The sequence below is a fragment of the Stegodyphus dumicola genome, chromosome 4 (genome assembly GCF_044657685.1).
Source record: "Stegodyphus dumicola isolate Sdum_Otavi_A_Nest chromosome 4, ASM4465768v1".
NCBI lineage: Eukaryota > Metazoa > Arthropoda > Arachnida > Araneae > Eresidae > Stegodyphus > Stegodyphus dumicola.
Genome location: NC_140771.1, coordinates 3,864,756 through 3,892,332, shown reverse-complemented (window position 1 = coordinate 3,892,332; position 27,577 = coordinate 3,864,756). Strand labels below are relative to the sequence as shown.

General features: G+C 29.2%; 1 protein-coding gene across 3 annotated transcripts in view; it reads right to left on the bottom strand.

The window, feature by feature from the left end:
- LOC118185519 (tyrosyl-DNA phosphodiesterase 1-like) overlaps nucleotides 1-27,577 on the bottom strand; it is a 56,243-nt gene that overhangs the window by 11,571 nt on the left and 17,095 nt on the right. For all 3 annotated transcript variants that reach the window (XM_085814481.1, XM_085814482.1, XM_085814483.1), the window contains 10 exons: nucleotides 25,724-25,767; nucleotides 20,981-21,036; nucleotides 18,680-18,776; nucleotides 13,289-13,323; nucleotides 10,691-10,783; nucleotides 10,313-10,480; nucleotides 5,087-5,165; nucleotides 4,361-4,543; nucleotides 4,040-4,155; nucleotides 3,803-3,910 (listed from right to left, as the gene is read on the bottom strand). In XM_085814481.1, the coding sequence (XP_085670607.1) occupies nucleotides 3,803-3,910; nucleotides 4,040-4,155; nucleotides 4,361-4,543; nucleotides 5,087-5,165; nucleotides 10,313-10,480; nucleotides 10,691-10,783; nucleotides 13,289-13,323; nucleotides 18,680-18,776; nucleotides 20,981-21,036; nucleotides 25,724-25,767 (979 nt within the window). The remainder of the gene's footprint in view (nucleotides 1-3,802; nucleotides 3,911-4,039; nucleotides 4,156-4,360; nucleotides 4,544-5,086; nucleotides 5,166-10,312; nucleotides 10,481-10,690; nucleotides 10,784-13,288; nucleotides 13,324-18,679; nucleotides 18,777-20,980; nucleotides 21,037-25,723; nucleotides 25,768-27,577) is intronic.

Sequence of the window (27,577 nt, the reverse complement as noted above, 5' to 3'; positions counted from 1 at the left end):
TGCCATCTTGCGTTCGATTTCATCATCAATCCATACAGAAAGTCATTTTTCAATCTCCTCGATCGTATTACTTCAAGAATGGGTTATTCTAGTTGCAGAAGTTTTTGTAGTTGTAGTTGGTGATGACATTATTTTTTCTTTATTCTTGAGAACTGTCTTTATTGTTGAAGATGACAAGTTCACTGCAACACCAATTTGACATTGATGTTCACCACTATCTAAGCTTTTACGCACTTGCATTTTAATTTCTAGGGAAATGCTTTCTTCTTGTCACTTAATTTTCATGTTTCTTATTATCACTCATATTAAAAAATAAAAATTATAATTTTTATCACTATATCAAGCATTATATTACATAAATTCCCCTCCTGAACTGTTCTAGACAATTAAAACGTCTTGATAAAAGTGTAAAGCCTATATATTATGCTACTTTGTTTGCATGCTTGGACTTCTAAATCACAGATTTCTACAATAGTTGCATAAAAAAAAAAAAAAAAAAAAGTTGGTATTTTCACTTTTCATTTTTCTTTGTAAAAGAAAAGGTCTTCACATTTCATTTGTTAACCAAAATAAAGAAATAAAGATACTAATTTGATCTTACATGAGTGAGATTAAGTTAAGAATGAGGTGGTGGCATAAAAAAAAACTTTAATAAAACAAGATATATCTATATTACAAATTGTAAATGTTAAAATGTAATAATATGATGTACAATGCCAGTTTTATTGCTTTATACAAATAGAAAATTACTTAAGTTTAATACTAACTAAACAGAAATAAGTTACATACTTCATGTTATGCAAATAAAAAAAAATTTCCTTTTATTTTAATACAGTAAAAATTAAAATGTATTGTTTTTTGCATACAAATAAATTTTCTTCATTGCTCAATTTTAGATGAAATCATAATGGGTTATGCATTCAAGCAAATGAATATAATTTCATTATTTAATTTTTCCAAAAAATGTACTTTGCATTGTTTACAAAAATTTATATAATTCCTTTAACTCTTGAATCTTTGAGGAATAAAAAATGTAAATGAATAAAAAATCACTTTGTTATTACCATAAAAATGTATTTGGCCTAAAAAATGCACAGACTGTTTAAATATCTAGATGGACTATGGACCCAGTTAATTCAAATGTTTAAAGTTCTAAAATACTTCAATAAATATAATTAATAATTTTAATGCTAGTATTAAATGATGACATCACAAACCGGTATAAAAATTTAAATTTATAAACTTAGTTTTGGTCTTTGTAATAAGACTTTATATTATAGAAAAACATAGGATAATTCCCTCTAAAGCATTAGCACTTCATCATATTTTAATATAATATTACAGCTTATCTAAATATAAGGCTTTGTAAATAAGACTCCCTAAATAAATAAAAACTAATTCTTTTTAGCATAAATTACTCAATTCTCAATCACTTTCAACAGGCTGCTTCATAAAAATGTATATCTGCATATAAACATACTTGTAAGACTGTATATTAATTCCATGGTAAAATTTTCCAACCATGACAAAAACTAAGTATGATATTGAAATTTCTCCCAAAAGATACAATCATTTCAAATTGTGTATCTGCACTAACTGAAGAATTTAAATGTAGATTTAAGGATTTAAGGAAAATCAATAATATGCTATTGCTCATAGAAAATACCTGCCACCTGAAATTGGCAATAACATCAGAACTGGCTGGTGTACTGGGGTCTTGGTGTACCGAGATTGACACACAGCTATTTGATGAATTTATTGACATGAAAAACAATATGCACCTAGAAGTTATTTCTAAAGAAAAGATGGAGGAAAAGGAATACACAGGATTTCAGAAAACAGTACCTGGATAATATAAATGTGCACAAATTTTGTTCAGATTATTTACATCAACATAGCTATGTGTATTGTCCTACTTAAAAACGAAGTAACGAATATATATATATAAAGTGGCTTACTTATTCTCATATGGATGATATTTCAATAGTAGCAGGCCGCAGTTACAAGCCTGATCTACATAAGATTATTAAAAAGGATTCATTATATCGATGTCTCATCACTTTTATTTATAATAAATAAACACTTAAGCTTATTTACATTTTTTCATAAATTTTTACCATTGTTGTATATGGCCTGTGAAAAAAGCAAATGTTGAGTATGACTGGCATATTTTATTTTTTAAAATGTCTAGCTATAAATAATATTTCTGAAGAATAGATGGAATACCAAAAAACATCAATCTGAATTTTTAAATTAAACAACATTCATTCTTAAACCAATTGTAGTTCAATGTATCTAAAGCTAAATAGATTAATTACATATGAAAAACCTTTTGCAGACTAATTATGAAAATTAATGATACTGAAAAGCTAAATTTAACTTTATTTTATATAATTCTGATTCTTAAATAATATCGTCATTAATTCAAGCATAATTTCATACTTAATTTAAAAGAGTAAAATGAATTTAATACTGTTAAATTGAATCATAAGTCTTACAACAGTTGCTCACATTTAAAAATATTATGCCCATAAAAGACCTTACCTAGCCTTTATTTTTTCAACTGTTCATCACAGACATACATTACTAATTACAAAAATGTTTTAACCCTTTGAGCGTTATAACCAGCTTTATCCAGTCATCAAAAGTTTTGCTACTTGGAATATATTAGCTTATAATTTAAGATATTGTGCTTTCTTACTTTCTTTAATAATATCATCTTAATGATAGCAAGTTTATAAAAATACAGATTAAAATAAGTAATTATACAAACTCAATTAATAAATGCTGTTTAAATACTGGTTTTCATACTGGATCTAAAATCATGTGCTGCTCAGAGGGTTAAATGGTGCAAATTTTCATGTTGCGGCATTTTAAAATAATGTTTTGTAAAAAATTACAAAATTTAACTTTTTACACACTCTCCCAGTTCTTATACTTGTATTTAAAAAAATGTTATACTCAAAAATAAATAAATAAATAAAATAATATAAAAAATAAAAAATTTGGCTCCCATACAACAAAAATTGATCAGGATATTCAGTTTGAAAACTCGTGATTTTTGACATCATTTTCAATTTGCATTGAGGGGTTAAATAATAAATAAATTAGAATAATTCAAGATTTTTTTTCCTCCCTTAAATGCCATTCTATGATATTCTTTTGTAAGTTACTAGTATCTTTGATTTATAATTTTATTATATTTGTATTCTGAAAGAATTTTCACACAAGTAATTTATAAACTTTCTAAAAATATATTATGCTCATGAAATTATATTACTATTTTAGAAGCGAGATGTGGTAATCATACAAAAAATTTCATTTCTTAATATCAAGAAACTTTTTCAAAGTTATACTTTATTTTTAGCTATGTATAAATGCAAGTACTTTGCTTTTCAATTTATATGTGTTCCCTGCATATGATCTCCCATTTTAACATCAAATATCTTGACCACTTTTTGAGACACCTTTTGTGTTTTACTTTTTATAACTAGTACAAATTTTCCTAAATTGGATCAGAAGCCTGGTATATAGAACAAAGGCACACATAAAAGTTAGATTTTGTAATTTTTACAAATTTCTTTAACTTTAAAATCCCAAAATACAAACATTTACATCATTTAAAAAAATTTTGTAACTGAAAGTATATGTCTACAACTACAGTTGCAAAAATAAAGGCCAGGTAGGGATTTCTATGGGCATAGTGTATATTTCTAAGTTAAAAACAATTTGCACAAAAAGTAAAGCCAGACAAAACACAATACTACTTATTTTAGTAAGTAAAAAATTGTAATATATGAACCTCGTGACCAGGAACCATCCAATACTGGAATTATCAGGTGATAAACGTAGGTAGGTTTTAATATGAGGTGAAGCTTCACTACGACCCAATTTTTCACTCTTCCATTGGCTGCAATCAATATAAAAATCATATTTAGTAAGATAAACTTCTTACTAAACAAGATAAATTTCTTAGGTTTGGAATTATGCATCAGTAATCCTAAAATTTAAGATGAGACCAAATTTTAAAATGACTCACTGCAGAAATCTTTTTAAATATGGTTGTTTCTGAGCAACTTTTATACTGTATGGTAATGATGCACCAGCTGGATAACCTTCCAAACTTTTTCGGACATTCTCTACACTGGGAAAAATCTATAAAAAGAGGAAAATGAATTATGAACATTAATTCATATAAGAAACAGTTTTATGTGAGAAAGCAGATCTCTGCCATATTGTTTAATCATAATGATATCATTAGGAAAAATTTTAGAAAACTTGAAAGAAATAAAGTTTTGTTTATCGCAGTATATTGTAAATGATATTACAAATCAGACATGATACAGATAAACTCACTGACCAGTTTTAATGATGAAGATTGGAGCACAACAGATGAGTTTTTTGTTGTGGCTAAACTTGTTATAAATTCAGAACACAGCCACTGATCAGGTGAAGCGCCTAGAGTGCCAATACTAGAAAACTGCCCTACTACAGACCAATCAGGTTTAACTATATCATTAGATGGCCCTTTGAGATTTAATACCTGAAATATATGATAAATATTCAAAATATATGTATAAAGGTAAATAAAAATACTTCATACAATTATTCACAAAAAAATTTAATTTGAATTCCTTCTCCCAAAAGATGCATGAATGTCAAATTTATCAACATAAAAATAAAAGATGTTGAATAAAGAGAGAAAATATCAAGGCTTAAAAATAAACTCTTTGACATATGTAAAATGTATTCTATGCTACACTGTTAACATAACACAAAAAATTATATATAAATTAAAAAGTGCTTCTAATCTTTAAACTTATCTATTTTTCTAAAGCTCTCAGCTCTCTGTTTCATTACACATTCATATGAACATGTCACAAATACATCACAATTTTTTTTATCAGAACTGAAAATTTTGGCATAATATAGAAATATATGATATGATGACTTGCTAATATTTCACTTTTTATCATCATGTTTTATATTTTACTAAATATGATTAGTGAAATTTAAATAAATTAGTTTCAAACAAAATAATCTGGGAGGGAAGGAAAGTAGAACACTGCACAATTTCATTACATACTTTTCTCAATTTTAAATGTCCAAATGATGTTTTCTTAGACCCCACATGGCGTCCAGGCACAGAACCAATAAGGAAAACTCTATTTTAAAAGAAAAAGAAAATGTGATCATTTCGGCTTTATAATCATCTGAGTATTTATCTTTTTATACTATAAGATAAAAGTACCTGTTATTATAATCTTTCTCAAAATGAAAATAAAATATTCACTTAATTAAATCATATTTTTAAACCAAAATATAAATATTAAGATAATTATTAAAATTAGCAGATATTTATGTATTTTACATTCAAATGTTTGAAAAAAATGCTCAGATCTGTATAACAAATGTAGTACAATTTCTAAACAGTCTTTGCCATATAGTTTAATTACACTATCTTTGGATCTTTGGATATGTTATACTATCTTTGGATTTCATATTGTCATTTCCATAATATTAATAAAAAATAGAGATACTTATAAAGTTTAATTTTCATTTTAATGCTATGAAACTGATGTATCTCTTTCAAGCAGAGTTTTAGTATTCAATCATTTTGTTCTTAGTTTGTTTTCTATTCAAACAATCTTTCAACTACAAGGCAACAAGAATTTTCTTGGTTTGTCTTTGTTACAATCATTTGTAACTTTGTTACAATCATGATGTCTTTGTTACAATCATTTTTAATTTTCATTTTAATGCTATGAAATTGATGTATTCAGATTAAATAAATAAACAGACAAATAAAATAATTTAGAAAACTTTAAAAAAAACTAATACCTGACGAATTTAAAAATTTACAAAAATATCACCTTACACATAATTTTATTTACTCTTACTTTAAGAACATAGTAGAAAATGCTGAGAACAAAATGACCGAGTACTAAAGCCCTGCTCGAAAGAGATAAATCAATTTCATAGCATTAAAATGAAAATTACAAATGATTGTAACTCAGACAAAAAAAGAAAATTGTTGTTGAAAAATTGTTTTAATTGAAAACAAACCAAGAACAAAATGACTGAATACTAAAATTCTGCTTGAAAGAGCTACATCAGTTTCAAAGGATTAAAATGAAAATTAAACTAAGTATCTCTATTTTTTTTAAATATTATGGAAATGAAAATATGAATTCCAAAGATACTTTAAATCTGAAAGTTTCCTTCTTTAAATATTTCACACACATCAAAAAATTATACACACCCAAAGGACTATCAACATAGAAAAATGAATAACAAACCACTGACAACTAATCACAATTAAAATGAAAAAAGAATATTGAATTGATAGAAAACACTTATTTAAACTGAAAATTAAATAAGTATAATAAATAAATAATCTTCAATTAAAAAAACTAAACACTTATTTAAACTGAAAATTAAAAACACCATTAAAATAAAGAATTATTTGATATTGTTTAGACACATGCAATGGCTAGATTATCTTAAACAATTATATAATTTACATTTACAACAGTAATATGACATTCAGATATGATTTTATTTATACAAATTTTAAGAAATACAATAATTTGCAACAGTATATTTGACAAGTACAGATGTTAGAAATAGATGCAGGCCCACCAGCGGCCGAGCGGTAAAGCTGCTGAATACTGGTAGTTTGGTCCGAGGTTCGAATCCCGTGAACAGGCTGGCTGCATGGGCGTTTTCGTGGTTTTCCCCATATGTAAAGTGTATACGAGCCAGTTTCCCTTAGAAAGTCCTCCATGAAGGCATCCCTCCCCTTAGGCAGATAGCCCTAGTGTGCTTTGCTATAATTAAATAAACCAAACCAAAACCAGAAATGGATGCAGAAGCACTGCAGGGGCACAGAATAATTTCTGCATGCACTCCTGATTAATAGAATTCAAAGACCAAAATTCTAAGTATTTTAATCTGCAATTTTGAACCTTGAAACAACTAAAAATATCTAACAGCTAGAAAAATTACAAATTATAAAACACAGATCTTAGTTTTACAACACTTACTTATAGATTTAATGCTAAGTTAAAAAAAGAAGAAACTGAGCAACAAGCATTTAAAATTAAATTTATCTTAACATTTGAAAATATATGTCTGGACCAGTAAAAAGACACAAAGAAAGAAATATTTCAAGCCAGCATTTCCTTCCATAAGAGCAGTCTGAAGAGACAAGGTGGACAAATTTCACCTTACAAAAAAAGCCTTAAAAATTACGGAAATTACAAAGGCTTTACAAAGTTGACAAATCTATGAGCTTTATTTAGTAAAAACTTTTCTATTTATTTCATTCTAGTACACAATTATGTATTTCATGTTAAAAATATTACATAAAAACAAAATTGCAAGGGGGGTAGCTAAAGAGCTAAACATAAATTGTTATGAAAATAATGAACCATAATAATATATACCATAATAATATTGTTAAAATCATGTATAATAGTTTCAGTACAGAATTAATACATGGAATTATGTATATCAATGTCTTGTACATTTTTTACCCAGTATCCCATAGAATTTTGTGTCATAAAAACAATACATGCATAATATATATAAAGATATAAAGTAAGAAATTAGAACTAATGTTTCACAAAAATGAAAATTTTGAAATTCATAATTAATAAATTTCAAATAATCTAATAAATGCAACAAAGAATTTAATAAATGTAAAAACCAAAACTTTTAAGCAATCAATACCGCAATCCCCCCCAAAAAAAATCCTTAAAGAAATTAAAAAAGAACAATACACTTCAATGCTACTTCATCAGTGGATGCATTATACATGTTTCTTTGCTGCATTTCATTCAAGCTTATTTCCTCGAATTTTATTAGAAATCGATTTCTCATTCAACTACTTCGGTTCTCACTCCATGGCAAAAATACATAAAACTTCAAAATATCTTTATTAAAAATTGAAAAATATAAAACACCACGTACAATTAAAACAAAACAAAAAAATACAAGTAAAATTAGAGTTTCTATGCAAAAACAAGTAATTTGGCCAGCGGGCAAGAAGGCAGATTTTTCAGTGCACAAAACTGAAAGTTCCTTTTGGTCCCATTAGGCAAAAAGACACTGAAGGTGCAGAAACTGACTTAATTCACTATTCTGCTATGTTTCAAATGTAAACAAATATGGCTACTATGGTAAGCAAAAATTAGGCTTAGCTGTACTTAACCAACTTTTAAATTGTTGATAATTCTACAACTATTGCATGCAAAGTAACTAAAGGCATAAAAACCTTAACCAGAAGATACGAACAACATAATTCAATCATTTTTAAAACAAAAAATGCACAATTTACCAACATATAAGAATAAAAAAAACTGACCTCATTGAGCTGAGTAACAGATTAGGTATATATTTATATCCTTTTGGTGCAGCCAATTGCAACTAAAAAGGGAGGTGCATAACTACATGTTACAGCAGTCCTATACACAAAATTTCAACATTCTGAGGCTACTCGTTTTTGAGTTACAAGAGATACATACATCACAAAATCTCTTCTGAATCCATTTAAAATTTGTTTTGCAACCTATTTTGGGAAAAGGAGTCCTTTATTCTGTCCCTATATACAGATGTCATGTAAAAGCATCATTAAATTGCATTTAATAATGGTCAAAAGAGATATGTTCGGTGAAATATGATACCCCAAAATTTTCAGGGTTACAATACTTCCTTTACTTCGTAGGAGGAAGTTAAAAAAAAAAAAAAAAAACTGTTTTGAAGCACTAAAAAGAAATTCAAAACTGCAGAAGATCCCACAGAAAACTTTTTGCACAACTTGCCTTTAGATGACACAATATTGTTATTTAGATTTTAGAAAACAGACTTATCAAATTGGATTGTATATCCAATTTCTAAAATTTCTAAAATCTAAATAACAATCAACATGATTTCATCTAAAGGCAGAGCAAATTGTGCAAAACGTTTTCTGTGAGAGCTTCTGCAGTTTGTTTTTAGTACTTATCAAAGTGGTTTTTTTTTCAAATTCTTCGTATGAAGTAAAGGAATTACTGTAATTGCGAAAATTTTCGGGTACCATATTTCACCAAAAATATCCATTTAAATCACAATTAGGTCTGCTTTTGTAAATTCAATGAAAAATAAGACAGACTGATTGGTTATTGATAAAATATTACAAATTGTATGTATTTAATAATAATTTTGAATGATAGTTTCAGTAATAATAGACTTCTAGGAAACAAATCTATTTAAAAACTCTTTAACACTTCTCCAGCTTCAAACTTCATACAGTCAACTTAAAAAGTCAGAAAAGTAAAATAAATAAATAAATAAATAATGCTGCCATACAGGAAAAAATAAACACTTTCTCTACCATAATATATTACTTTTAACTCAATACATGCATTAAAATAATTTTTATTATACATTGAAAAATATTAATAACAAATTGCATATCACTGGCTGTTTCAATGTTTAAAAATTAATACATGTAGTCATTACCATAATAATATATTACTTCTAAATCAATACATACATTAAAACAATTTTTATTCTAAAATTTAAAAAAAAAAAAAAAACATTTTTTTAATTGCCTGTCAATGGGTGTTTCAGTCTTTAATAATTGATATGACATTCTTATGCTAAATGTTTTTAATGCAACACATGTTTAATATAGGCTTTTTATATTTGTCTACAGTGATATTGTGAAAGAAATCTACAATAATCTACTTAGGAATGATGATTCTGGGCATGCTTCACTTTCAAGTAGATTGTGATAAATCAAATTTTTGGACAATAATTACATAAAATTAGCAGTGCAATCACCTTATGTTTGGTGTACAGTTGTTGCACTGTTAATTTTATGTTTCACTTTGGCGAGTTTCTCTTCTGGTTTGAATAATTACATATTTAAAAATGCACATTACATGTTTTTCCATCTTCCCTATAGTAACAATGATGTCAGTTCTCCCCATTAAGGGAAAGAATGATAAATTTTAAAATAAAATATTTAGATAAAAATTAATTTTTAGTATACGTTATATAAAAATAATAATAAATTTTAAAACTTTGAAAAGTTAAAAAACATTTTCTCCAATAAGTAACAGGGAAATTATACTATTATTGTTTAGCAATTTCTTGATTGTTTAATAAATTATCTGAAATTTTATGTAGTATGCTTATGATTCATGTAGTACGTAGAATGCTATTTGCTTAAAACTGATATTGTACTAAAGTTGACAGATGTGACATATTTTTTAACAAGTTAGTACAATTACAAAACAAAGTATAATGTGAAATTACATATTACTTTATTTTTGAAAAATCATGCTTCTTAATTACTTCATGCCATTCATCTAACTCAGAAGAAAAATATGCTGACACATATTCAAGAAGGTCAGTTTTAAAATTAGTGGGTGACTCTCCCTCAGTTGGTGAAGGACATTCTAATTGAGGAAGCAAAGGGCTAACCCATATTCTATAAAGAATAGAAAAAAAATTATAATTATTTAAAATGTTTTATGTTATGAAAACAACTAATATTACAGTTTAAAATCCAAGCAATAATGATATTATTTTTTTAAAATGTGGAATTATTCTTCTCATGCAATTTAATAGTATTTTCAATCAAAAGATCACTGAATCAATTTTACTTCTTGCTGTTACTCTAAGAAATAAATAAACATACCCCTGAGTCTTTTGAGACCAATCACTCTCAACGATGTTTGAAGTATGAATGACAACTCGGAAACCTTCTTTATACAGCAAAAACATCATCTTTCTATAAGTAAAAAGAAAAATTGTACTTAAAATGAATTATATTACAAACAAATATATGACATTTCCCTTACTAGTCTGATAGGAAATTTTATTAAAATATTTTCTTTTGTGAATGTATTTTGCAAAGTATAATCTGATAAAATATCATTATTACCAGTAATAGTACAATAAAGAGTGTCACACCAATACATCACAGTGTCTATCTGTCAGCAGCATGATTCATCACAGTGATAATTCCTCACATCATAATTTAGAATATATTTATTTTACTGAAGTTCAATTACGCTAATAAAAGTTTCTCTAGTGATGAGGATAGAGCCACCCTCACTCAATGAATGTGTTCTTAAAATCCCATTAAAAAACAGAACATTTAGTAAGCTACTTTTATCATTAGTAAATAATTAAAAATAATTATGAAAAACTTCCTGTGTCACAAAAATAATATAAAACAAACAATAAAGTAAGTAATTATAAAAATTTCCTTAAGATTAATTTCCTTTAATTAAGATGTAAAAAAACCCCATTGTTCAGTTGTCATATAAATTCTCATGCCTCTTCTTATGCAGATAGCTCTTGTAGCTCCTTAATCAAATAATCCAATGTAGTCTGTGAAAATCATAAATAAAAAATATTTATTTGTTGAAAGCAAGGCTTATTTCTCATGTACTCCTGATGTCTATATCTAGAATAAAATCTAGTGGTTATAATAAAAATTTGTAGTACCATATAAATTGCATATCTCTGTACATTTCTGTTTCTAATTTAGTTCAATCAATAACATACTGTCTTATTATTTTACTGTTTAAGGCATTTTAAATTTAAAAAATTCAAAACAAATAAAGCTAAGTTTATTCAACAAAGAACATTTAACTTCATATGGTGGGATGGTAGAAATTATTTGTACCTAAGAAGAAAGGTGAAATATTTACTTCTATGAAAAATGAAGCTAGTTTATTTATATATTCCAGGATGCTTCCCACATCAAGGTTTAGGCTGGAGATGCAGACAATGATAATCTCAGTGCATATCCTAATGAATAGCAAAAGCCTTGTGCAGGTGAAATATTTACTTTCTATGAAAAATGAAGCTAGTTTATTTATATATTTCAGGATGCTTCCCATATCAAGGTTTAGGCTGGAAATGCAGACAATGATAATCTCAGTGCATATCCTAATGAACAGCAAAAGCCTTGTGCACTCTTGAAAAAGAGCCTATAAATCAGTATCTTGAACAAACACCTTAGCTATAAAACACACAATATTAATCTAGAAAACAGTTTTTCTTATGTAAGTACACTTATGATTTAAAATAGATGCATCAATTTTTTACAATGTTATTAATTATTAACTGTTTTAGTATCAGTGTCTTTGCTGTTTTCCTGTCCAAAAGTGCCAAGGACTGCTTTTTTGCTTGTCTTACTCTCCGATTTAAAATGCCAAGGAACACTATTGTGCTGTTTCCTGCTCTTATATGGTAAATTGCAATTCTTTCAATATAGTGTTGTTCTAACATCCTCCTTATCATAAATACAGATATCAGCATCTTTAAATAATATAAAAATACTGTGGCTTCACAGCTTAGAGCACTGGCACTTTTCGAGCAATACAGAAGCACAAAAAAATTGCTCCTTGGCACTCAAATGGTTAAGTTATGGTACCATCACATCAAAAGTGAAAGTTGGCTACAATTCAAACCACAAAAGTTGGAGAAGATTCTCCCAAAGTTGCACAAGTCATTCCTGCAGAATTCTGAGCCATGCTTCTGTCTGCAACTCTTACAACTAAACATTTGTCCTCTGTACACTCTACCAAACAGCCACTGCTGAGAAAATATTCGATCGATTTTGATTTTGCATTTTGCAAAAAAGCTTTCATCAATATCTACTATTTTGTTAGGCCCTCTGATTTTACTACAATTCTGTTTAGAATGTTATGAGTACAAACTTCTCGCAGATAACTATTTTACTCACTTACCATTTAATCGGCCTTATCCAGCTATTTTCTCTTCCTTCAGAAGATATTAATTATTTCGATCAGCTGTAAATTAACCAAGTACAGTCACAAATGTGATTTCATAGGCCTCGAACTCATTTCTTTCAGCAATAACACTGAATACAGATCTTCGTTCTTAAAATAAAACTTATTAAAAGTCAGAGTTATGTCAAAGAAAACAGCAGTTATTAAGAGTATATTGTCATGTCATGTTTGTCCACAACTGCACTACACTGTGCTGCTTAGCGACAGTTCCACAGTTCACAGGATAATACATAAGTACCAAATTTACTTTTAATTTATAAAATTAATATTAGTTAATAATTGTCATTCAATTAGCTATGCATGAAATTAAATGCAAATTTAGTTCTGAAAACTGCTCTCAAGTAATATTATTTTACCAATATCAAGAAATTTGTTATTTTATTACACAGTCTCAAAATCTGTACACGATAAATATTGCATGTGATAAGGTAACCACAAATCTTAAAATTTAGAAATGTATGAATTCTTACGTATGATGAGTGCCAAATGGAATGTCCAGCTTTGCCTAAAAAAGTAAAATCAAAAATAAAATCAGCTTGGAAATATATTGTCATTTATTAGTATTACAGTCAAAAGTCTTTAATCCGGACCTCAAAGCTACAAACTTTCTGCGCATGCGTCAACGCATAATGCGTTAACGCATGCGCATAATACCTTTACACATGCGCATATGCGTCTACACACGTGCATAATACCTTTACACATGCGCATATGCGTCTACACATGCGCATAATACGTTTACGCATGCACATTTCATGTATAACGGACGATATAAGCTAAGCTAAAATTATCTAATTATCTATTCCAGTTAATGTTGCAGATTACATCTTCTAATTGGATCTTAATCTTAATCTTCTAATTGGATCCAGTTTATTATTTTTTGAAGACTGTTAGAGCAATTTTATAAAAGTAAGCTTGAACTTTCAATTATGTCAAAAAGAATTTCCAATTCTGGAGCTACCAAAGGATCTACAAAGCGAAAGCATGTTTCAAACAAAAAGTGGAATTGGAAAAAATGGATAAAGGCATATCCTTTGATTCTCTAATCATTCCGAAATATGTTTATCAATTTCACGCTGCTCAGCAGAAGGGGGGGGACGTCGCGGCGCGCAATGAACTGGAAGTTGATCTGTCAGCACTATCCTTCCGGGCAGATGTTTCTATTTTATTAGGCTTATAATTCCTTACTAAATGTAGTATTTCATGTTGATGTGCTCTGTCTTTGATATGATTTAAATCAAATTCCTCGTCATTATAAATATCACGAATACACATCAAATATTTTTCTGGTTGCAATTTTCTAATTTCGACTATGCGTAATGCATGCTTTACGCATGCACGCGTTGAAAGAAATGTTTAATAAAGTAAACAAATAAATATAAAGCTTTTTTTTTTTTTTTTTTTTTTTTTTTTGCAAATTTTGATACCCTTTAGATCATAATTGCTCTTTATTTCATAAATTACGGTTTCATATTTTTAATTTTATAATTTCTGCATGCCGTCTTAACAGATTTAAACTGATGATCTATAATCCGGAAAAACCGATAATCCGGAATCGCTGAAGTCCCGACGAGTCTGGATTAAAGACTTTTGACTCTACTAAAAAAGGACAATATAGTTCCAAATACATCATATTTTATTACAATTTCAAATTGAACAAATATTTTATTTAATTTATTTTTGGCTTTAATAACCACAGAAATGTATTATAAATATTAGTTCTAATAAGAAGTTTTTAAAAATAATAATCTTTAGCAAAAATACACCAATGAAGAAAAGAAAAAATTTTGATAGTTTTTACATAAATATATAATTTACATCTCATGATTTATACATCCTGTATTTGATTCCTGCATTTAATATTGTAAAATTGCATTTCATCCCAACAGTTTTTACAAACAAATAATTTTCTCCAAATTTTTTCTTTAAAATAAATTAAAATTTCCATATATCTTTGCAACTACATTAAAATCAAAATTTGTAAAAATATAATCAATTAACTGAATTAAACGAAACAAACTTACTTAATTTATAAATATCTCACATATATGAAAATAAAGAATAGTGAAATTTAATGAGTTCTGTGACTCTGTGGAAACAGATTACCAAAAAAAAAAAAAAAAAGTCTTGTAACAACTTAGGTTTCCTTAGTTTGTTACCCTATCAAAAATTCTTTCCATTTTTGATGGCCTAAAATCATACTTCTGACCTTGTGACAAATGCCCAAAATTATAATTTTTTTTTTTTTTTTTTTTTTTGAAAATCTAGAATAAAAACTCTTTTTAAAATTTTTACATGGTACTCTAAAGTTATTTAACAACGTAGTTCTGAAATTGGAAAATAATTCTATCACAACAACAGAAGCATTTCAGACATATTCTGCATTAATTTATCAACTTTAGAAAAGAAAAACCCATAAATTTACACCATCTTCTGCCAAAGAACTGCTATACACTCTAAAAGAAAATAATGATGTTCAGGAACAAAAATTCTTAAGCATAGACAATTTTTATGATTCTAAAATCTAACACTTAGAGTTGTGGATAGCTAATTTTGATAAAGTTAGCAAGTTTCAGTACATATATATGTAATGTTTTCAGTTATTCCAACACATCGTGGGTGAATGGTGAGGCTATTCCATTTCACGTTTTGGCAGATGGTTGACGAAGCTGGGATGATTGCACCACGGAGAAAAATGACGACTCAGGACTTTTTACCTTTAACAGCAGATCTTTATTTTATTTTACAGCAGATGATTTTTTTCCAGATGAAGTTACTCAAATAACTTATTCAGTAATTGAATTATTAGATACGAGCATACTGTAGAGGTTGGTATTGCACTTGTTGATAATTAAAAGGTCTCACACTACGAAAACTTTGATAAGGAGTGGCTTGCACTGGTCTGGGATAATAGCACCTCGGAACAGTTTGCCTTGGAGAAACAAATTGGTAATTACTATTTCCTAGACCATCCAACGGCATCTGAACTGGAAACAGTTTCCTAGCAAGAGTAATCCAGTCTTTCGGTGTTGCTATTTTTTGCACTGTTAACAGCATTCTTTGAGACTCAGGAAGTCCTTCCGTAAGTGCTTCCACCATTGTGGAATCTGTTAGTTTCAAGCTGGCTCCTAATTTCAACTTATTATGAAAATAAACATCAATATTATTAAATTTCTCGTATTTTAAAGACACAAAATCACTAAAAGTAACAGATTCTGATGTTGTGAAGTATGTCTCGAAAATATCCTTTATGTTGTTCCAGTCTTTATTTAAACAATCACGTAAATAGAGGGCTAAAGCCTCTCCTCTAATGCACTCTGAGAAAACAAATTTCTTTTCCTTTTCTGGAATGTTCTTTGCGGCACATTTCTCTTCAAACAATAGAAGATATTTGTCTATTGGAAAATTTTTACTTGTGCCGTCAAAAATAGGGAATTGAAATTTCACTGTATCCACAATAGCTACGGATTCTTGCTTATCAGTTGACATTTTTGCCGTTTTTGAGCGTGTTAGCATTCCAATCACAAAATCTTAATTTAAGAGTTTGCATACACATCAATTTGAACACTAAAATCAATCACTTTAGAAGCACTTGATAAAACGCATAACTTTGGAGGCGAGGTAAAACACTTAAGCATCGCTGGAAAAGAAGCAAAAGCATAAGACGATCACACACTGTCCTTGACCCACTGTTGAATTTAGAAGCGCGTTAGAAATAAATCCAGGAGCTTTTTTCCCATGTTTTATTTTACAACAGATGACTTTTTTTCAGATGAAGTTACTCAAATAACTTATTCAGTAATTGAATTATTAGATACGACTGACTTTAATACGTTATAACGTTCTAACAAAGAAAGAGGAGCATAGCGGAGGCGTTAGCAGAACAAAGACGAGAAGGCATCTGTGTAGGAGAACTTATGACGCAGCATTTATATGAAAGGTTATGTAACAGAGTAGCTTCTAGAAAAATGTAGAAAAACTTATGATGCAGCATTTATATGAAGAGGTTATGTAATAGGCGCGGTTGTTCTAGAAGGTACTGGTCTAGGGGAAGATCCTGAATTGCAGAAAATTAATTAAAGGTTGCTGGTTCGCAAAGAGCAAAGCCATCGTATTTTTTTTATCTGCATTTTGCCTGGTCTGATTTAGATGACAGTGCACAAGTTGTTAATAAAATTATAAAAGATTCCATAAATACTGATAACCTATTTAATGAACATACATTGCTGAGCCATGTAATTCAAAACCAAAGGGTGGGTTATGGTTTAGGTTCTGAAAAAGTACCAGATACTATTGAAGAGAAGCAGGAAGCAATGTTTAATGTGTTTCAAATGTTGCAATATTTCTAAAATGATTGAGTTTGTGATGTCTTTGTCCAAAACATCTGCTTCAGTTGAGAGTTTTTTGAATTATGGGGAATATCTGGCCTAAAGAAAGGGGTAGACTTTCAGTATCTACAGTTAAACATCTGCTCAATGTTAAAATTAATTCAGAACTTTCTTTTGTGAATTTTATGATGTAATTAAAACAAACAAACTATTTCTGAAAAAGTCATGTCTAGTAAAAATTAATAACTGAATAAATAAAATTTAATCTTTCAGTAAACTGTTAACTCTTTTAAGTAATTTTAAAATATGTCTTAGGTTGGATTAAAAAAATATGGTACGCCTGCATAAAATAGAAACCATGAGTAGCTTCTAATTTTTAAATTATTCAAGCTAGTTGTTTAATCAATAGTTCCCTGAATGTAGTATTTCTAAAAGCAAATTTAAAAAAAAAATTGCAATCTAAAAACTTCAGGTTAGGGTTTAACACCTCAAAGTTTAACAAAATTCAATCAAAGGTATAAAAATAACCTTAAATAAAAATTGAATATATGGCTATAGTGTGGTATGGAGAATGCAATTGAACATCTGAAACTATTCAAATTATGCAGTTTAAATAGGCCTACAAGTTTAAGAATCAGTCTTTAGAAAATAAAAAATATAGAACTTAAAATCTGACACTTATGACAAAGCCAAATGACTGAAAAAAAATATTTGCTATAACATTATTTCACATTAAATAAAGGCAAATGGATACTTGTGCACATATTTAATAATGCAAATACTTAATAATTTAAGATATACTGCATTATTAATTTCATTGGATCGCTTGTCCATGATGCTTACAACAAATATTTTCTTCAAGGTCAATATTTTTCCTTTTACCAATACATAGAATCTGTCAGCTGAAAACTATACACACCTCAAAGAGTTTTCCTATCAGGTGCTTACCATTTTCAATTTGTAGCTGTGAACACTTTAAGGCATTTGACATTTTCACTTACATGGTTTGTAATTGCTACATAAAAATTAATTACCATACTGGCATAAAAACATTATATTCTGTATTTTTGGAGAGATGTGATATGAAAAATTTTGGAACCTTGCATGTACAATAGCCTCTCACACATGAATATGATACTTTGAAGATGTTTTATAAGAAGAAAAAAATTAAATATCTGAATATCATATTTGGGAGAAAACTAAATAAGTTTTCTGTTTTAAAAGTGAAAATTTTATTTTAAAGTTAATACATTTAAACAATAAACTGCAAATGCAAGATAGGTGCTTCAAAACAGCTTTTTAGAGGAAAAAAAATAAAACATCATCTCTTATTTGCATTATTTTATGATACATAAAAATCTAAATTGAAATAAAGTTATATACGAGTTTCATTCCTGAAAATAGTGATACTGTAACTAATAAAAATAATCTTACTGATAAATGCATAATGCAGATTATTGTTAATTTGATAATCATAAAAGGAAAAAATATTTAAACAATATTTATGATGCTTTAAAAAAACATTCAACTTACCTGACAAAATTTAATATTAGAGTAATCAGCTGCAGATCTCTCTAAAGATTTTTTTGCTTCCCGCTGCTCTCCATGCACAATAGTCAAAGGGCAATTCCTGTAAGTATGTAATATATATATATATATATAGAAAGAGAGAGCCTTTTAGGGGAAAAAAGTCTTCTAGTTACAAATTAGATATATATATATAAATAGAATTATAAGAAAAATAGAAAAAATTGTAATATAACATCTTACACAGAAGCACCATTGAATTTGGGACAGATGGTGTTATGCAAGTATCGGGGAACGGCAACCTCATTTCTGGGCATGTGAGAATGCTGCCATAAGATGTATATACCTCAAAATGTAACACTCTATAAGCCATTGTCAAAAGTAATATGATGTGTAAAATTCACAATTTAGAGACTTTCAATCAAGGCCAAATAGCAGGTGTTTGACCCATAAGTCATTCAACATTAGAAATAATTCTAGAGTCAATATTTTCTAGTTTCACAATATCAAGATAATGACAAGATACACTAATAGCAGAAAAAAAAAAAAAGTACAGTCATGCAAACTGCAAGGAATATGCAGCCTTGAATAATCATAACCTTCAAAGACTCAGCAGTATTGAACAAAATCAACACCTAGCTCCAGTGAGAATAAAGGGCCCAACCAGACAGTCAGTAGACAGTGCAGCTTCACCAGTGGGTTTTTAGAAGCTGAAGACCCACTAAGAGTACCATTTCTCACAACAAACTACTATGCTCAATGTCTTACATGGGTCATGAGACCCTGTTACTGGACCATCGACAACTGGAGGGAAGTAGCATGGAGTAATGAGTCTTGATTCCCAGTGCATCACGGAAATGATAGTCTAAGAATATGGTGCCAGCTCATGAAGCTATGGATATAGTGTGTCAGGCCGGAACTGTACAAGGTGATGGCAGCTCAAGATGGTCTAGGAATGGTTTTTTTTTTTTTTTTTTTTTTTTTTTTTTTTTTTTTTTTACCAACGCTTGAGATCTTTGATACTTGTACCAAGCACCCCACTGCATTTAAGTACATAGATCTACTGAGTGATCACTTATAACCCTTCGCGATCACTTACATTCCTTCTGCCAGTCAGACAAAAACGGAATACATGCCTAAGAAAGTTGTTCCTATTACAGATACTAGTAGATTACAACCTAGTTTGAGGAGCATTTTACTGAATTCTTCCAGCTAAAATAGTCATTGAGAAGCCCAGATGTAAATTCCACTAAACACCTTTTGGGATACTCTGGGAAATGCTAGGATGGCAATCAGCATCTGTAACAGATTACAGGAAATTTTAGAAGACATTTTGCAGGCCATACCTCTGAAACACTTCCACAGATTTGCTCAATACTAGCCACAAGGTAGGCAGACATTACAATGGCCAAAGGAGCAGCAAGTTGTTATACGAGGGCTATCCAGAAAGTAGATTACGTTTTGGAATAAAAAAATAAACAAAGTATAGGAAACAAATTTTATTATATACAGATGAAAGCCACACTCAAATACTACTTTTCTACATAGTCACCATACAAATTAAGGCATTTATCGTAGCGATGTACGAGCTTGGAAATTCCTTCGTCGAAAAATTCGGCCGCCTGCGCCTTCAACCACTTTGTTACCTCTTCTTGCCTTCCATCTTGCACAAAACTTGTGGTAACCAAGCTTTTCGCTGATGATTTCGTGCAACAAACTTCGCGAAATTTGTGGAAAACTCAAAGAAAGTTCCGTTATTGTGAAATTTCGATTTTCACGGACTTTAGCATCGACTTTTTCGAGAAGTTCGGCGGTCACTATGCTGGGTCTCCCACTTCGATCTTCGTCGTGAACATTGGTTCGGCCATTTTGAAATCTTATGACCCACTGACGCACTCCACCTTCAGTGATAATGTTGTCCCCATACACTTCACGAAGCTGCCGATAGATTTCTATCGGTTTACAGTTTTTTGCAGTCAGAAACCTTATTACTGAGCGCACCTCGCAGCTCGCGGGATTTTCAATTAACGCAGACATTTCAAACCGTCACAGTATCTGAATGGAGCACAGCACGAACCTCTCACTAGCACGGCTAGATGCAGACTGAGCTGCGCAATGCTCTGACCCCAAGATGGCCGCGCTAGCCCCGCCCCTAGCGGACACAGACGGAAACGTAATCTACTTCCTGGATGGCCCTCGTAAATCGGGTATCCCTTATTTAATGACACTTCAATATACTTTTACACACAGTACTAAAAATAAACAAATATAATAAATAACCACATAACTTAACATGAAATACATTACCTATATTGTTCTGGATACTGCTGCATCAGCCATGATATATCAAACATATAATTGAACTGAAAATATAAAACAATGAATCAGCTTCTTAATATCTGAAAATTTTTTTTTTACTCTGATAAATGCCCATATACTAGATATACATTATACATACACATATATGTAAGATAAAAAATAAAATTCAATTTTAGATCTCTTAATCTCATTTGTGAGTAAGAAATTCTCTCTCTCAAGTTTCATCTGCTTTTATCACATAACATGCTCTGTTTCACATCAGCCTAAATTTAGTGCAAAATCATTATTTAGCAATCTCTTACACAAAGCATTTCTAATTGCAGCACACTTTTTGACCCTTTGTTCTTCAGTCATGGGAAACATATGAAAAAACCTTATTAGCACTTAAGGTGTCAAATCCTCATCCAACCTCGCATGTGCTAACATCATTAATAGCCAGCATTATAATTTGTTGTTAATAACATATCTAGAGAGAAAAATTGAAAATCATTTAGTCATTTGCTAATTACTTTGCTTTTCAATAGAAATTTCAATAGATTCTAATACTTGCTTTTGCTTAGTAAACTTGTTGCAGTCTACCAGGTGTAAAATTTGAAATAAATATATGCTTCTTCTCCCTCTCATGCTAATTCAATGTGATTATATATAATAAATGAAAATTTCAGAATAGCCTGGGGGAGCTTCCATCAACAAGTATCAGCATCCTTATCAAATTAAACTCGCGTTGCACTACACTGCATTAGATATAACACATACAAAGAGAAAGAAAGAAAAAGCAAAAAGTATAAACTAATGCTATGGGTCACTAAAAGACTATTGGTTCATGACAGCCATACACTTGCAAATATCGACAGGTATGTTTCCCTAAAACTAAAATAACAAGTCACTCAACAAAAGATTACGTTTTTGATTGTCACTCAAGATTATAATTTACTACTTAATAGCCTTTTTATTCTTACTTTTACAAACCTAATCCTTTACTAAATAAACAGGAACTGACATTTTTATTTTTGATACTTATCCTTGGATTATATAGTAAAGGTGCAATAGATTTCATTGCTCCATCATATCTTGAAGATTAAGCTAATAAGGAAGGTCTATCAATTTTCAACTTTCAAAACTTTTGAAAATTATATATATGAATCTACTTATCTAAAAATATAGTGCACAAAATAGCTGCTTGAAATTCTATATATAATCAAATAAAAATATGTAAATTCATAATGCTATTTGTGATTATTATTATTCCAGCATTACTTTGTGATTTTTCCCAAGTTTCAAAACATTGTTTTGCAAATCTTTAGATGATCAATGTGAAATGAAAACAAAATAACATGTGAATAAATATACACAGAGCCTTAAATTTTATGCATTTATTTATATATGATTTTCATTTGTTTGCATTTTATTTACTCCCTCTATCCCAAAATACGTTACACATTTAGAATTGGCATTAATCCGAAATTATGGTATACATTTATAACTGCATAAGTCTTAAATGGATAAATGAGGTTTAATTGATGTGGAATCTAGCCTTTCCCACATCCTTTCATAAACATACTAAACCTAACTGTTAATCAAAGATAAGGAACTTCCTTAACTTAACTGTTCAGAATAATCTTTATGTTACCATCTACTAGGATGGAATAAAGTTCTCTTTCCACTTCCATGGCCAAACTCACTTTTTTTTCACTGGCAGATCCTGCATTACAACTTTCCCATCACACTACATAACTTCATTGATGCTTTTGATACAGACATCAAATGCGAGTCAATTATATCTTAGTTGTTTGACTAGCATATGAATTTACATATTACATACACTTGATTATAATTCCTTTCTTGTTCTTTACTTGCTCTCATTAATCATTACAACTTTTTAAAATGTATATACCCTATTTTTGACAGAGGGAGTATTACAGTTAATTAGCAATGTATTTGTTTTCACTCAATGTTTGTTCACATATTTACAACAATTAATACATAAAGCTATGTGAGCATGATTTAGTGAAGTTCTGAAAAACATCTTTTTATAGAATGCCTTGAACTATGCAAATAATATATATTTCATGTGATAGTCAGTATACTGAATATGAATGATTGAGTACAAAGCAAAAATAAGGTATACTGAAAAAATGTTCAAAACAATAATATATTTTAAAATTTAGCAAATGCATCAGACAGAATCATAATAAACTTGTTTAAAAAACTTTAAAAAATTAACTGCAGCTAAAATCTGCTTTTATGCAAACATATATAAATAACTAATAAGGAATCACCAGTGCAAGTAAAATATAAACAGTTTAATTAATTTATTTTAAAGCATAGATTGTAAATTTAGTGAAATACTGGAGAAGAAAGGCAATAAAATTATTTGCATCAATCACAATATTATAAACTGATCATAAGGTATGCAATATGTATATGTAAAAAGAAAGGACTTTGCAATATTGATGTGTATAATGTAGACGGTCGAATCTGTGATGAACAGCGAAAAATTTGATGTCATAGAATGCTAAAATATTGATCCACGATAAATAGGAAACTGGTAACCGAAGCAGATAAAATCTTTATTTTATTTTGGTAACCCTGTTGTGGCCACAGATAACTTGATAAATTATTTGTGCCTGTTACAAGAGATTTACATATTTTATAACTTTGCAGTAAGAAGGAAGCAGCAGATAACAATCCAGCTAGGCTGAAGAGTAGTGAGCGAGTGTGTTATGTTCAGGATGAAATCTTAGCTCAGACTGAGCTAGTTTTGGTTCTCATTGTATTTTGAATAGATAATTAATACTGCTGTAAAATAATTATTGGCTGTTTTAGTTCCACTTAAGCCGTCAGAATCATGTAAGAGTCATATGACACGGATTAGTCTCGAAATGAAGCAGAGCAAAGAGAGATTATTGTTTTTAAAATATGGAAGGGAAATTAATTTACACTGCTAATTCAAATTATAATTTATCTTTTTTACATATTTTTTTCTTACATTTATATATATTTTCATTCCTACCTTTTTTTTTTTTTCTTTTTTTGGCAGGTACTTATTAACCCTTTGACTAATAATGAGACATATATATCTTACTAAAAGTTTAAAAATTACTGCTGGGTTAAAAAAAAGTACTTAGAATCTTCTAAATGACGGGGATTATCTTCCAATAGTTGGAAAATGAAAACGCTGCTGTGCTTGTTGTTCTTAAATCAACATAGAGAAAAGAACAAATATGAGTTGCCCGATGTGTAATGTTGGGTTATGCAAAGAATGCTTTATCTTATACCATACGATGTAAAATCTATTCCATATAATAAAGTTTTCCAGAATAATAGGTGTGCTTATAGTAAGTCAATCGCTATGTATGGGACATATGTATCACACCATAAACTAGAAATGGGACATATGTGTGTCAGCCTTTAGCTTAAAAACTATTTGTCAAAAAAATCACAAATGCTAAATTTACCTTTTTATGACATATTTTGTTCACCTGGATAGAAAACAAGATAATTTTTTGTTTTTTAAATTCAAAGTACACAACATTAAAAAATTATCTGCAAAATCAATATAAATTGATGATTGAAAACAAATCTATGCAATTAATTCCATTTGGCAGTATAGCATTCTTTTGGAAGCTTTCAAAAAGATACCAAATTTTGTCAATTATTTAGATGACAAAAAACTGCATATTTAATAATCTTTTTTTCTAAGTTATAGAGTGGTCCCCCCTTTTACTAGAGTTTAACACACCTTTCTTGTAAGATGTCAAAATTCTTTATTTTCATACGCACCATAAACATATGTATGATGCAGCCCACAAGAAATTATAATCATTATCCTATTAATACTGGAAATTACTTACTACAAAACTTACTTGTACTTATTTCAAGAAATTTATGATTAATTTATACCACATTTTATTTTAAATTTTATTATATTTACATATGTCACATTTGTTAGCATACATGATTTCATATAACATTAGCAGGTCTCAGGAAAAAATGCCCACAAATAAAGACATACAGTTTAATCATTATTTAAATTCTTTTCAATTGCAAACAAATTTAAAGTTTTTCATACAAATTAAAACAATATACAGATTTAATGAAGAAACACAAAGAAAACTAGAACTCTTGCAGAATCACATATATGCTGTATAAACTGAACAAAATTTTATACATATACTTATGAAAAGCTGATCAGTTGAAATTTAAACCAATCTACTATCATTGTAATAATGAATGAAATTTCCATCTTTAATTTATATTTTTCGAAATAATAGAAAATTGATCAAAGCTTGCCTATCATTACAAGATTATTATAGCTTCAATTTCTCTAATCATGATAATGAGCATTGGCTTAGATTGTACTTTTTTATCATAACTAAGCACACTAGTGCTATCTGCATAAGAGCCTTCATGAAGAATTTTTTAAAAGCAGCTAGCTCATATTTACATCACAGACGGGGAAAACCATGAAAATGGTCATGCAATCACAAACAGATTGAAGTCAACTACCAGTGCTCAGCAGTCATTCACTTGGCCTCTAGTACACAAGGGGCAAAATGATAAATATATCTTTTAAGCATTCTTTAAATATGAAATAATTTTAAGAGTTGATTCAAAATAACTGAGAAAATTTGTTCTACAAACAATAATATAAATCAAATTCAAAATGCTTTAATTTTATACTATCTTGCTAAATTATGCTTAAAATAATATATTGTGATATTTACTGACCTGGGCAGAGGAAAGTAGTGTTCCATCCTTAAAAGATAACAGATCTACAATAAAAAAATAATAATAATACATTACTGTTCAACTTTTATTTATTACATTTATTTTTAAAATGAATATTGAGTAAATACTTCAGCCTCCCCTGACTGTAAAAATGTTGATAACAATAATGTAAATCTTTTTTCTCGTTTAATTCCTTATGCTTCTTTTTATCATTATTTATGAACAGAACAAAACCTATCAGCCATAAAAGAGATGTCTTTCACTAATTCACAAAGTTGCCAACTTATTAGCAACTTTGTGAACTTTTTACATGCAGACCACCAGAAAGTACCAACTAAATTTTGAACACTAAATTATAATGACATGAAATCAAAATTTAAACATTAATAAAAAATTGAATCATAATAATAAAGTTAACAGTAATAAGCTTATAGTAACATTAATAAAGTTAATAGTAAACTTCTAAAATTCACCCATATCTTGCAAGGACAAAATCAGTATTTATGAAGGAATTAGAATTACTCTTATATTTCCAAATAATCATTACTAAGAGAAACTTTTTAAATTTTTAATCATCATTTTCATTTTGCATGCATTGATCATATCAGATAGAGAGGAAGAAGCATGTAAGTTGGATAAAAATCTCCTCTTGGCATTAGTATGAATATCATGTTTACTATTTTATACAAGAAAGATTAATCTAGCTCTTGTATAAGATAAACAATAATACCCCCTCTTTTTTTGCATTAAAATATGATGGCTTTTATTAAAATATGATAGCTTTTTTTCTAAGAAAGGATTGGTGGCCTCAAAATTAACTATTCTAGATTTTATGTTCCCTCTAAATTCCTCAGTTCTCCTAAATTCAATATATTTCCAAATTACATAATGCTGCTTGAAAAAGGTAACTAAAACCTAAAATTAAACAGTCACATCTTGGCTATACTTTATGCACTTACATAGCATAAATACTGCTTCACAAGCAACTATGTCATTCTTTTCCTTAACTTCTACCCTGCTAACATCTCTACGCTGCTTATGCTTTCCTGTCTAAGATGCTTATGCCATACTTTTAAAACCAGCGTACATAAAAATTATCATATTTAACTATGATTGGATAAATGTCTACCACAATAATTTGATAGGTGTGAAAATAAAGCATGTAAGATAAAGATTGGTGATTCGTCAAAATCCAGTTTTGCTAGCTTCGTCTCCATGCCTTTCTTCTCAGCCATGATGACTATCGAAAGTTAAAAGGGCTCTACTCTTATATGCGCCCTAAGATCACCAAATGTGGCAATATAAGATCTGTGCTGGTTTTTAGCGCAATTGCGTGTTGTATGGCAACCCTTTTGATGTTGAAAACTCTTTTGCTGAAGTGGTTTAATTGCTCGATGGTTCGTGTCGTGCTAGTTGTGAAATGGCCTATGTTGCAATGAGAGACGTGGTTGCTAGAGGGTCTGGGAGATTATTTTTAATGGCTGTGCAAGATAGAAGTAAGGAAACGCTGATGCAGTGTATTAAAGAGTGGATTGAACCTTGTACAACTATTTTTTCGGATGGTTGGAAATCTTACAAAGATTTAGGAAAAGAAGGTTTTGAACATTTATTTGTGAACTATAGTATGAATTTTGTGGATAACGAGTTTGGCTGTCATATAAATACCACAGAGAGAACATGGCGGCATGTTAAAGCTACGTTCTGCTGTCCGAAGAAGCATCCATTAAGGTAAATGTATTTTATTTTACTGTTTTTATTTTGTAGAATGTTAAGTTCATTGTTTTTTTACTATGAATTTCTGTTGTTATTGTTGTTTTTTTAATTATTTGTAATTGTGCACAATGCCCTGATAAT